Source organism: Psammomys obesus, unplaced genomic scaffold (assembly GCF_907164565.1).
Source record: "Psammomys obesus unplaced genomic scaffold, mPsaObe1.curated_primary_1811, whole genome shotgun sequence".
Taxonomy (NCBI): domain Eukaryota; kingdom Metazoa; phylum Chordata; class Mammalia; order Rodentia; family Muridae; genus Psammomys; species Psammomys obesus.
This window is the reverse complement of record NW_026586662.1, coordinates 1,391,161-1,405,139: the sequence shown is the minus strand read 5'-3', so window position 1 is coordinate 1,405,139 and position 13,979 is coordinate 1,391,161. Positions and strand designations below refer to the sequence as shown.

Here is a 13,979-nt window from a genome sequence, read left to right as displayed (position 1 = left end):
GTTAATAAAGATCATGTCTCCCTCCAGAGAGGAGAGCAGGCACTCTCTCTGGCAATTAGGAAGGACCCGAGTTTCTTGAGGTCTAGGTTCCACTCCTGGAGGTGTAGGAATGGACAGGTCTCATTGGGCCATCTTCTCAGAGTGCTGTTGGAATGGGGGATCAAGGAGCTGATGCAAATGATTAAGTATCACGCTTAATTATCTTAACCAGAAAGTCCCATATTATTTATAAGAGACCAGAAAAATGACAAGTTAATTAGCTAGCTTGCTAGAGCAGTAAAGTTTCAGACTTTACAGCTCTTGATTTTTTGCAAAAAATGAACTCCTAAATGAAATGTTGGGAGTGATTTTTTTTTAGGTCATGTAATTTTTAGGAAGTTCATTTGGGTGTTATTTTTCCTTGCTTTGATACAGGGCTTGTTTACAATGTCAGCTCATATATGGAATATCATCCCGGTGGGGAGGATGAACTTATGAGAGCAGCAGGAACGGATGGGACGGATCTTTTTAATGAGGTAAGCTGCTTCAAGTAATCAGAGCATTGTATATGTGGATTTGGCAGTGAAACATTGGTAGGAAGAAGAAAAAAACTTGTATTCATTTGAGATGGATGGGCTGGAATGTAGCCTATGTTCACAGGTACAGCTCTGGAATGTAGCCTATGTTCACAGGTAGCAGCTATTCATGTGATTTCTTCAACCACTTTATTAAAATTCTAGAGAAGGTTTCAAGTTTGTGGTATGCACTTTGTCTTCTCAGCCAGCAAGACTTGTGCTCATCTTGACTTATTTTAGTAATGATGGTAAATGACTTAGAGCAAACACTATCAGTGGAAAGAAGGGATAGGCAGATCTGCTATTACAAATTACAGTGATCCGCCTGCCTCTGCCTCCCTGAATGCTGGGGTTCCAGGTGTGTGTCACTGTGCCTGGGTAGTTTTTAAATTAAATTAAATTTTTTTTTTAGTTAGCATACAGCCTTCTTGCTCTTTCCTCTTCGGGAGATAGTTGTATCCAGTCTGTTACTGCATGGAACCTGTATCTCTTGGAGGCAGTTAGATAAAGTTGATTAACACATAGGAAGCTTATTTTTCCTAAATTAATAGCAGAGGTTCTACATGTATTTCAAAAGATGTTCACATCAGTACCCTTTCCTCCAAATTTGTAAAAAGACATTAGTTTTTCCACTATTTAAAAGTTATATAGACTATGTTAATTACTGTCAGTTTTGTTAATGGCTTTTCTAATAACATCATTGTCATTAGAAGTTTAGTAATTGGCCTTTGTTTCACATTTCATCTTGTACATTAATGATAACTAACCATGTTATATAATACTAGGTTTTTACTATGTAAGATACCTGAATCAGATTGGGGTATTTTATGGTTGTTCTGATTAAACATAATTTGAGTTCTGTTTCTCCAGTTTTCTGTTGCCAGTTTTTTAAAGTACTTTTTAAAAAAATTTTTGATTTTAGGTAATTATTTTTTGATCAGGCTGCCAGAAATGTAATTTGTTTTATGTTTAATACTTAGGAGCATTTGCTATAATGGTGGGACTTGTTTGCTCTGATGCCAAGTCCAGTTGCTCCCTGGTTGCATTTGCATTCCCTTGGAAGAATCTTTTTGCTCCTTTAAGAAATGTTCCTTTGCTCTTTGCTGTTTGTTAATTTTTAGCAATGCAAACCAAGTCAGCTTATGCCTAACTTGTCTGCTGTAGCTTTCTCTTGGACCTCCTGTGTCCTCTGGTTGAATGTACTTCAGCAGAAGAGTTCTCAGTAAAAAAAAAAAAAAAAAAAAAAAAAAAAAAAAAAAAAAGTCTTATCGTTTATATTCTTCAGCATTGAGTTTACATGGGCCTTGTGTGAGGAAGGCAGTGCTGTACTCCACAAAATGCTGCATACTCTGGCTTTAATGAGCCAGTCAAGTTTGTTATTTATGACTGTCTGTCATTATGGAAATAATTTTAGAAGCCTCTGGTACATTTTCGAAACTTCTTTCTAGAAACTGTCTTTCAGTATAAAACTTTACATACGCACCATGTTTGAGTTATACAAAGAAAATATTGGTTTATGTCTTTATTGTCTTTATCTGTTTCCAGTTTTGATCTCACTGCTGACCCTGCATTTTGTCATTCTATATATACTGATGGGCCGAGATGGTCTGTTGGTATTTCAGCTCAGTCTCCTGAGATCACACTGGCTTATTTCATTTCCAGAGAAAGAGGCTGAGCTACTCAGTAGTCTTTGTCTTTTCCCATATGCCCCAGTGAGTGGTCACTGGCCAGATTATTCATTTACCTGCACCCTTTCTTTCACTGCGGTAGTTCAAGTCCTCAGTGCTGTTTCTGGCCCTGGCATTTTAGTACTGTCCAGATAGTTTTCTGTTCACATCCAGTTTGGGTAACACAACAGATATATTCATCTTCTTAAAGATGTTTGTCCAAGCAACATCCTGCTTTTCAACTCTAAGTGGTCATTGCTTACAGTGAAATGAATTTAGTCAACTACTGGCTTTTAATAGAGTAGTATGTCAGAGTATTCTACTTTGAACATTCTTAAGCCCTTGCTGTTTTGTGATTGACAAATCCTTTACCCCTGCCTCCTTGAATTTTTGTCTTTTCAGTCTGTTTGCTTAAATTACCTTCATTTTCACACTCCCAAAGGCACTGTAGTGGTTGCACTGTAAATAATTGCAAATAAAATTCCAGTTTCTATTAATAATAAGTGCATGTCCATTTTGTAATGTATTTGCTATTTAGTGTTATTTAGTTCCTCAGGATTACTTAGATCCTGTTAACAATATTATTTGACCTAATTATTTTTAATGTTTGAGCAATGTATTATGACTGTTAATATGTAATATAAATCATTTTCCTTTACTGATGTTTTGAATGTTGTGTTTTTCTTTACTGATCTTTCTACAATTGAATATTTAAATTCTTTTAGGATTTTGCTAATTTAAACAGTGTTATGCTGCTGGCATAGTGATACACATCTATAATCCCATCACTCAGGAGACTGAGGCAGGAGGATGGCTGTGAGATAAGAGCAGCTTTGGTTACACAGTGAGTTCCAGACCAGCCTGAGTTAGAATTTTCTGTTTTATCATATAGGAAGAATATGAAAGTAATTTTCATACATTGTGAAAGCTATTCTTCAACACTAATCTCTCACCCCGTCTGTGAGGCTTCTAATTGCATTGCAAATGTCAAAGAAATAAAAAGAGTAAAGGTTTTCTTTTGAAATTTTGGGATTTCATGGACACCTGACAGTGTCAGAAACACCCAGACATCTGTGGACAGCACATTGGGAATACTTCTCTAAACAGTCTCTGTCTGTTGCTGGCTAATTGAAGCTGCTCCAGAGCAGACTATGAAGATTTAGCCCTGCACATGGTAAAATAAGACTATATGGAGGTAGACTCATTTTGCCTTTCGGCCATTCATCTCCCATGCTAGGTTCATCGTTGGGTCAATTATGAATCCATGCTGAAAGAATGCCTGGTTGGCAGGATGGCTATGAAGCCTACTGTTTTGAAAGGTAAGTGAAAAAGACAATGCTTTTAAAAAATAAAATTGGGTCTTCTTGAATAGGAATGAGTAAGTCACTGTCTTTCTCCCAGTGTTACTGGCCTTCTACTGTATCTGATTTAAATGTTTATTCAACCTTGGGCCTCCACATGCATGCACACATACGTTTCCCCCATACTCACACATGCAAAAATATGTATACAGTCACACTAAAATAGAGAAAAGGAAAATACACTTCTATAGTGACTGCTGAGGGCCTTCCTGTTGCCCTTCTAGGCTGAGGGTCCGAGGGTCCTTGCTGACAGGATGGCCCTCAGAGGTGATAAGGGAGGGAGTCAGGTGTGACGGTCAGGGGACTCTTGCAGCTCTGACTGACTAGCAATCAGGCTGTTTCAGTGGCGCTAACTAGCAACTAGGTTGCTTCTTTATTTATACAGGTTTCATACAACAGAGACAGACTAATGATTATCCAAGTTGTACAGAGTATGTGTTTGACTTTTTATTACACACCCAAGGTTACAAGTTCAGTCATGATTAGAAAATACAAACAAAACAGATGTTATTATTATTGTCATCATCCCTCTAATTCCAATGTAAAGAACCCAAAGAATCTTACCTCCAAAGCAAATACATTTATTATATGACACTGTGCTTTTAGGCTAGCAGTGTTTGTAGTTTTAAGGTACTCCAGAGAAACAGAAAATATCTGAACTGGTCTTTTATGAATAGCGAATACTAATACTGACTTCTTTTTACTATGTTTCATCACCCTCACTAGAAAGTTGGAAAAGGTTTATTTTAGTCAATCTATCTTATATACTGAGTTCTATTCCTCTAGGAATGTACCTTGTATGACCTCCTATCTTTAAACTACATTTTCAGAGAGGTCTAAGCCTATAGTAAAAAGAAACCTTGAATCTGTAACCTATTCTCCTAGCCAGACAGAGTTTTTCAGTTGTTTCTGTTTACCCAGCATCAGTTATACTGTTTGAGTTAGCTCAGGGGCGGATACCCCAAAAAGATTCCTAGAGTAATGACCTCATCTATCTATGTGCTTATCTGTGCTTAATGATCTCCAGGGCATAAGGAAGACTTCCAAATAAAGCTAGATAGTGTTATGTTTAGGATTTTCCTAAAAAGACTCAAGACATATTTTTTCTCAGAAAAAGAAATAAAATGAATCACAATGGAGAAAGTCCCCAAGAATGCAGTGTACAGAGACAAAACCCTAAAAGTTAGAGATAGAATGATAGTGTCAGCGTTGCTGGAATGTGTCAAGCAGCTGTGCTGGCTTCATGACTCGCCATTTCCCATGGATATGGCTGGGCCAAGTGACTTTCCTTTAAAAATGTGATGTATTTTGTAGGAACTGTAGGAGTAAATATCATAGAAGGAAAAATATTTGCTTCCTGGTTGTCAGTAATCTCGCATTTTGTCATTAAATAAGCAGACTAGTAACAGTATTGGTTACAGATGTTGGCTGATTTTTTTTTTAGTCTAGTAGTTTTACATTTGTCTGTCTGTCTATCTATCTATCTATCTATCTATCTATCTATCTATCTATCTATCGGGTTGGAATCTCACTCTATTATTCCAGGCTACAGTCAAACTCATGATCCTGTTTCCTTAGGCTCTGAAAGATTGGGATTACAGCTGTGCCAGGTGTGTGGCCCCAAAGTCAGTTTATGATTTAACAGTTTTGATTGCTTTCACAAAATCAAATGAAGCTCTGAGAGGTGATATGGTACAATGTAGACTTCTGTCCTTGTCTTCCTTTTATCTTGAATATTCCATGTCTCCTCACCTTTTTAGTCCCGTTCTTCACTAAGCTTTTTTTTTAGCAGTCTAATTATTCATGAGTTGTCTGTCTTATCTGACAGCTGTTCCTGACCCTCTTTCAGAAGGGCGCCCTCTTGGAGTTTGAATGGAATTGCAGTAGGAGGAATATTTCATATAACCCTTTCTGTGAAGGGATATAGCCATTTCTGTTTAGTCACTCATGACTCCGGCTCTCAAATTCAAAATGAATTGGTCTGTTCACGCAGAATCTTTGACTATTTAGTTCAGTGAGTCTGGTTCAAAGCTTTATTGCTGGAAGCTTCTCTCAGTAAACCCCTGTGTAAGGTTCTGGTATTTTAGACTCACACAGGAATATTTGTGGTCACATAGAGGTAGGAGCCAGGGGCTTGGAGCTATAAAGAGCAGGAAGTTGTAATCAAGCCCCTGTTTATTCCTGGATTTGATCAACTATGTATTTAGTGGAAAAGTATTTAACAGTAAAGGGATACTAGACTATCTTGTCTGTGTTAGCCTTTTTTATAAGGTGATAAAGGAGAAGAAAGAGAATTTTTCTCTGAGAATCTGGCCACAGTTCTCATAGCAGTGAGGGTGTGCTTCCTGTTGTGCATGAAGCCAATATGTGGAACTTGGTTTTAATTTAAAAAAAAAAAAAATCTTCATTGTACTTCCAGCTCAGCAAGGAAGCCAGGAGCTCCTCAACTCAGATTTTTCTCCCACTTAAATAGAGGCAGGAGGTTCTTAGGAAGACAGGAGGAAGAAGCAGATTGTTGATCAGATGGTGAGAAAGGAGAGTTTTAGGGTTCTGAGTATGAGCATGGGAGGGCAATGCGCCTCTTCATAGATTACATATGTCTTTATTTCTTCTTTTGGTTTTGTTTTTGAGACAAGCAAGGACTTGCTATGTAGAGCAGACTTACCTCAAATTTAGAACTATCCTTTAGGCTTTGCCTCCTGAATGCTGGGATTACAAGTGTTCACCATCATGCCTGACTGTGCAGACTACCTTTATTTTATTTTATTTTATTTTATTTTATTATTTTACTTTGTTTTGTTTTGTTTTGTTTTGTTTTATTGCAGTACAGAGGATTGAACCCAGGGCCTCATGTCTGCTAGACAAGCATCACCACTTTGAAACACTTGAACATTTTTTTTTTTTTAAATCCACTGGGGATTTTGAGCTCATATTAAAAGAGCATCGACTGGCAGAGCTAGCTCCTTTATGTAGGTTCACTTCTGGAATCCAGTCTCGGACCATACTTGAATGGGTGCTGGAGGTTTTTCCTGAAACATTTAGGTTTCCATTATTTAGTTCTTTATCAGTGTTGCCAGGCCTTTTCTAACCAACTTCAGTCTGACCCACCTGAAAATTCAGATAGGCAACTTAACAGTTTGAAGCAAGTCTGGAATTTAAGCATATGACTTATGTGATCCCAGAAACCTCAGACAAAAAACTAGTCTCTCACTACTGATTTTTCAGTATATCTAGCAAATGTCCATGTGGATTTATGGACATGAGTTCAGCCTGAAAACACTCTTCCCACAGGCAAAGGTCAGTTGTTAAAGCACCCAAGGAATTAAGTCAAAACTAAATGGCAAGTGTACTGTTGAACTTCGTTGTGCCTGGCCAGAGTCATGATAATTGTGTCTTAAATATTTAGGGAAATGTGACTGAATTGATAACTTAAGCTTAAAATGGGACTACTAAAAGCAGTCATGCAGAATTGAGAATGAACCAGCTAGAACTGATTTATAGCTAGGAAAAAACAAAGCTGGTGAAATTAAAAGCCAGCACATGAATAGTTCAATAGGTTAGACAAAATGGAAAAACTTCAGTGAGCATAAGTTTAAAGGGCAGAACTCACGCAAAATGTGGTTCTGGGAGATGAGGAAATGGAAAGACATGCAGGAGACAAAGATTCTTCTAGGTCTACGGCTTGTAAACAGTGGAAAAACAACTGTCCACTTAAATCACTCTGTAGTTGAAAAAGATGTACATTAAACTATCAAAAAAACCAAAATACCTCCCCATGAGGGTAGAATCAGGGGGATGAGGAGGTGATAATTTCAGGCTAAACCCTAATCATGAAGGATGAAATTGTAAGGACTGTTCTTTCTCTCACCTGGTTCCGGGGAGGGCATCATGATTCCTAGAAAATAAGCTATGGATTTTTAGAAACAAAATTAAAAGCCTCCTCCTATTCCATCTCTATTCCTGATTCCAATTACTGAGGCAGCATGGCCTTTAAAGAAAAGAGCAAACTTCATAGATAGATGTGGATCTAAATTTCATCTCTGCTACTTAGGGCTTATTTTCTTAGATACCAGTCATAGATCTTAATGTGGTTTTTTTTTTTTTTGTTGTTGTTGTTAATAAAATTAAGTATAAGAATAAGCACCTGGGGCTGGGAAAATGGCTCTGTAGGTAAATATGCTTGCCACACAAGCCTCACAACCTACATTCAGACTCCCAGAACTCAAGAAAAAGCTGTACAGATGGTAGAGCAGCATCTCTAACCCCAGCATGCTCCTACAAGAAGATAGGAGGCAGGGACAAGGGCTGGGCTGCCTAGCCTGCATCCAGTAGACTGCTTTTACAGTAAGACTAATACTCAGAGGATGTTCTGTGCTCTCTACCTTTGTGCTATGGCCACACATCCACAAGCACACACATGGCAGCCTACATACTTTAAGTATTTATGCACGTGAGTGAACATTTTAAAGTCATTGTGAGCATTAACTGAAGCAAAATTTGTCAGCTACCCAGAATCAGTCACACTATGCTGGATATATAAGGAATACAGCAATAACAAACATAGAGAGGCATATCAGCAGCAAGAAGCAATCCGAAGACAGTCCCTGGAGTCCATGCTTCACCAGGGCAAATCCATCCCAGCCATGCAAAAATGGTGGGATGTCTCCAGGAAGCTTACTTGATTGCTGCAGCTTTTTCTGCATGCATGGCCTCTGCATGCATGGCCTCTGCCAGTGATTGATAGTCCTAGTGACACTCACTACATTGAAGGAAACTGATTTTTCCTTAGACTATGTTTATCAGTTACAAATAGCTTCTTGATTAGGGGTAGAATCCTGTGTTCATTTTTCCTCTCAGTGCTGGCACCCTGTCTGTCCTGAACTTGTGCAGGTCCTTTGTGTTCTGCCACAGTCTCCATGAGTTCATGTGTATTTGTCCAGTTGTGTCTGGAAGACATTGTCTCTTTGGAGTCTTCCATCACTTTTGGCTCTTTTGATCTATCTACCTCCTCTTCTACATAGATCCATGAGCCTTTAGGGGAGGGGCTTAACACAGACATCTTTTGGCAAGATAGTAGCAGTAGGTTTTCTTTGAGGCTTGTGACCAAAAAAGTCTCAGGTTCTTGGCCACTGTAGCAGTGTCAAATGTGGGCTCCATCTCATGGATTGGGCCTTAATTCTTTTCAAGGAAGAAAGTGGTTGGTTATTATTGTGATACTTGTGCTGGTATTGCAGCAGTGTGTTTTGTAGGCAGATCACTGTTATAGATTTCAAGGCTCGTGGCTAACAGTACTAATAAGAGCCTTTCTCCTCCTATGGTATGCAGAGTACTTTGCAACACCATGAATGTCAGTCAGTGAGGGTGAAGCTTTTAGTTGGGCACTAGCTCAACTTCTCTAAGTTCAGTGATGGAAGTGTTGTATTCATCAACAGGATCTTGCCATCAGATTGTCCTGTGATGTTTATGGGACCCCTTTGGTATATACACACCATTATAACCTAGAGTTAAGATACTCCTTAACCCCTGTGCCACTATGCTAAAGAAGAACTCAGTGCAGTTGACTAGCAGAACAGCCTCTGAGAAACTGAGCTCTTTCAGAAGAGAGGCTTTGTCTAGGCATAGTATTGCCATTTAGCCAACATTAGGAAAATATATCAGTTTCATATAGACTTCCAAATGATACAAGTAATTATCGAGAGAGAATACTGGATTTCTTCTCAGGGAAAAAGTTTCTCTTCCAACTAAAATGATGCAGATGTGAACATGTTTAACATGGAAAAGAGTTTATATGGCTCAGCTCTTTAAAAATTAGACTGGTGTAATTTTGAAGGTTAATTTAATTAATTTAAGAGGAAGCTTTCTTCACACTGGAATTTCTTATATTAAAATTTTCTTATATTAAAAATTTTCTTATATTATACTTCTACAAAATCCAGAAAGTTCTGGCAGATTAAAGTCAGTGCACGTTAGGCAAAACAGTCCTCTGATAGAATACTTTTTTTCCTGGAAACAAATTAGCTGGAGTAATTTTTCAAAATCTGTGAGTGCTTTGGATAAAAACATTTTTTTTTTCCATGACAAATGAGATTTATCAGACTGTAGCTCTATAACACACTGAAATGGCTTTAATTTACAGTACTGTGAATGTGCTGTTTGTCCTCAGGTAAAGCAGATTATCATAGCTGCAGTAGCCATAACAGGTAAAACTGATGGAAGGCAGTTAGGAGCAGCCAGCGGACATCAGTGCTCCCATACAAACAGCAATGGCTACATATTTCTTTGTCAGTGATAAGCAATTTGAGGTTCAGCATTTATTGTGTTTTAAGGAAGTGTATGTTTTTAGGAAGTATTAAACAACAGCATGTTGAGAGAAGTAGGGCTGGGCTTTGGGGGAGACAGATTCTGTCTTGGCTTTCTTGAAGAACTGTGGATCATTCCAGACCTTGGCTTCTTTCTTTCATTCTTGAGGAAGAGGAAGATGGTAGTTTGTTTCACATTCTAAGAGTTCTTCAGTTATAGAATTACTTTGATTAAAAGGGGGGAAAGATGACAATCTGGCTTTCTTAGTCATGACCACTTTGTGTGAATTAGAGGTGTTGATGGGATTTTGGATTATTAGAAATTAGAAGACAAAAAAATTGAAACCAGAGCATGGCACACCCTTAACTTCAGCATTTGGTAGACTAAGAAAGGAGGACAAGTTTGAGGGACCCGGTCCCTCAAACTTAGTAGGAAGGGGAGCCTGACCTTGTAACAGCTTTCAGTTTGAAATTTTAGATTTGTTATTTTAGTTTATCATCCTTTACAACTTTTTAAAGCTCCTAACGACTTGTATTATTTTGACCATAATTGTGTAGCACTCGTGGTTATTAAGATGTATTAGACTTTTGTGAGTTGACTCCTATCCTGGAAAAAAATACCTGTTAAGATTTTTCTGGGTTGTAACTCTAATAATTATATTATATATGTACATATGAAAGTTTGGCAACTTTATGCTTATAACAGTGTAGTTATAGATAGACTAATAATAGATAATAAAATCCTTTGGAGTGTTAATTTTTATATTTTATAGATTATAACCTAAAAATTCTGTTTTCTTTATACTAATTTAGAATATGCCATCTCAGACAAAACTTGGGGTGTATGTGCTTTTAGAAGAAATTAACTGTGTCTTAAAGGTAGAACCTATATGTAGCATTTTCAGAGTTCACAGATTGATAACCAGCTCTTGGGAGTAGGGGTCAAGAAATAATTTTACCAAGATACTGGGGCAGGCATTATACACACAAACACACACACACACACACACACACACACGCACTGGAGAAGTGGCCTGAAGGTTTTCAGGGACCAAACTGACTTAGTTGAACCAAAGGCCTTCGATGTTATAGCCACATCTGTCCTTGAGCATAGTTTAACTAGAACATAGTTAACCAATAAAAATGACTTGATACTCTCTTTAATGCTATAGTATTATTATCTGACTTTTTCCTTTCTAAATTGTTATGCAGACTATCATGAAGAGAAGAGAGTCTTAAATGGTAAGTCATATAAATTAATAATAAAAATGACTCATTGGCATGTTTATATGTTATATTGCTTCATAGAATTATCTGGGGTATTTATATTTTTTGTATTTTTATTTATTACAGTTTACTCACTTTGTATCTCCCCTTCCAATCCCACTCTCCCTACCCCTTCTCCCTACCCCTTCTCCTCCCATGCCCCTCCCCAAGTCCACTGATAGGGGAGGTGTTCCTTTCCTTCCTTCTGATCCTAGTCTATCAGGTCTCATCAGGGGTGGGTGCATTGTCTTCCTCTGTGGCCTGGTAAAGGCTGCTCCCCTGCTCAGGGGGACGTGATCAAAGAGCAGGCCAATCAGTTCAGGTATTTGGATTTTTAAAAAATACAAAAGCTGTCTTTGATTATCCATACTTAAGGGATGTACTAGAACTTTTGGGGTCCCTTATTTCAACTATTACTTTTAAAATAATTGCTTCCATGAAATTTCTGAGCCCAACACATAAATGAGTATATTGACTAAAACAGGACTAAGGTGGTCCTTAGGCATGTGAGTTCACCTTTGGTATTAGGACACAGCTTCAGTAGCTTATTAATCTACACTATTCCTTGACTGAGCAACATGGACATCATCATGGTTGGCACTGCCCCCTTCACACCCAAAAGTGGTGTGGTGATCAGTACTGATTCATGAACTGCATGGGGTTCCTCTGACTGAATTATATTATTGTACCTGTAGATTCAGATTTTTCCTTTCCTGTTTACAAAGCAAAGTTACAGAAATAGAGTTAGCCAGTTAGGTTTTCAGTATTATTACCTTTTTTTTTTAAGTGAGAAACGAGTCTGTAATTTGCATTTATGATGTTTGATGTTATTATGATATATCACTGTAGTAAGTGCAGGGCTGATCTTGGGCCTCATCTGATAGTTGATTCTTCCGTGATGCTACAGACACAACCATTCCCCTTGCCCACCACAAGTGGCTTTCAGCATCTTTACTTCGGATGCACTGTATTTAACATTTTGATTAAAGATAGCTCTGAATGTGGAACAGCACTCTCCATTGGGAACCATTACCTGTTGTGATTCGGGTTCTGTGTAGCAGTGGGGTGTACATGTGTCTGTTTCTGGGCTTGCATCTGTCGGTCTCTCTCTCTGTGTATGTGTGTCTTTTTGTATCTTGTCACTATTTCTCCCATTTGACTCAGCTAAGTCTGTGTGGTAATTCTATATATTTGCAGATGTAATCTGCCTGCTTTCTGTGTCATTATTCCAACAGCTCATTAAAATCCTGAGTGGGATAGATGAGTTTTGTTTTGCAGTAGGGCACAGATCTCTTAAACGGATGTTACTTGGCAGTTAGCACTTTGAGAAGGAGAATGTTCTTTTGTACTACCTCACTTATTTATTCTGCTCTAAGATTTGTTTATGGTTTCTGTTTGCACATGTTGAAATCAGAACAGATTCTATAAAGTTTGGCATTGCTCTCCTCATAAGCTATATCTCTGGGCTGCTCTCTTAATTTATAAAAGTTACCTGGAGATGGTCTTCTTTGTGATTTCCTGTGGTTTGAGGAAGAAGCAGCAGTGGTTTGTATCAGGTCCCAGTGCTGGCAGCAACCTTTAGTCCAGCCCTTTTCTGATCTTACTCATACCATATAAAATCAAAAGTGACTAGAAATATATAGAGTCTGTTGATGCCTTTTCCTCACTGAGAATTTAAAATTTCGATGCATGTTTTTTAAGAGACCATCAAAGAACAATCTTTTAATAAAATATCTTTCGGTATTTCTCAGATAATTTAATAATAATAATTTAATTAATCTTTTTGGTGCTTTCATTTTTAGAAGACAATAATTCTTTTGAGACATGGTAACACAGTTGATGCATTTATTTTCAAAAGTTATTTACCAGAAGTCCGGGTTCAAATAAAGCACTTTTCTTGAGAGAGGAAAGACTTAGTGCTTGCAGACCTTCTCCAGAGTGCTTCCGTGTTTCAGAGCTTTCTGTAATGACTTGAAAACCCATTTCTGTGGTCCTTTAAAAGGCCGTGTTGCTGTAGACCCACGTGAATAGGCAGAGTGGGAAAAGAATCCCGTATGAGTGAGCTGATAGAACTGCAATGCTCAAGCACTGTGGTAAAAGGTGCCATCAATTTGGTCAGTTGTGCTGGCTAGTTTTAAGTCAGCATGACACAGCTAAAGTCATCTGAGAGGAGGGACTCTCAATAGAAAAGATGCTTCTGTAAGATCTGGCTGTAGGCAAGCTTGTAGGGCATTTTCTTAATTAGTGATTGATGTAAGAGGCCCCAGCTGATTGTGGGTGTGTTATGCCTGGGCTGGTGGTCCTGGGTGCTATAAGAAAGCTGGATTGAGCAATCCAGTAACAACACTCTTCCTGGCCTTTGCATGGGCTCCTGCGTCCAGGTTCCTGCTCTGACTTTCCTCAGTGATAGACTGCTGCTGGACTGAAAGCTGAAATAAACTCCCAAGTTGATGTTGATCATGGGGTTTTATCACAGATAGAGAACCCCTAACTAAGACAATAACCATTTTGACTAAAGCTAAACCTGCTACATGGCCATCAGAAGTGTAGACTTTTGTTGTTTAAGAATGTACATGTGGGTGTGCAAGAATATATCACTGTACTCCTATGATATCTCCAGACCGGGAGCGACCAGGGTGCCTGTAAACAGAAGAGGGAATGGATTGTGATGGAGTCATACAATGCTATACTTTTCAGTATGAAAAGGAATAAACTGTTTATGTACTTAACAGAATGGTTAAAAACTCAGGAAGTTCTAGCTTTGACTTGCTAGAACTGTAATGTGTATAAGGGTGGACAAAAAAAGCCAAAGCAAAAGAAACCATATCTTAA

At 38.2% G+C, this 13,979-nt stretch overlaps 1 protein-coding gene across 1 annotated transcript in view; it reads left to right on the top strand.

Moving 5' to 3' along the window:
* LOC129672855 (cytochrome b5 reductase 4) overlaps positions 1–13,979 on the top strand; it is a 68,723-nt gene that overhangs the window by 10,240 nt on the left and 44,504 nt on the right. The window contains exons 3-5 of the mRNA XM_055602494.1: positions 415–515; positions 3,459–3,540; positions 11,094–11,123. Coding sequence (XP_055458469.1) covers positions 415–515; positions 3,459–3,540; positions 11,094–11,123 — 213 coding nt within the window. The remainder of the gene's footprint in view (positions 1–414; positions 516–3,458; positions 3,541–11,093; positions 11,124–13,979) is intronic.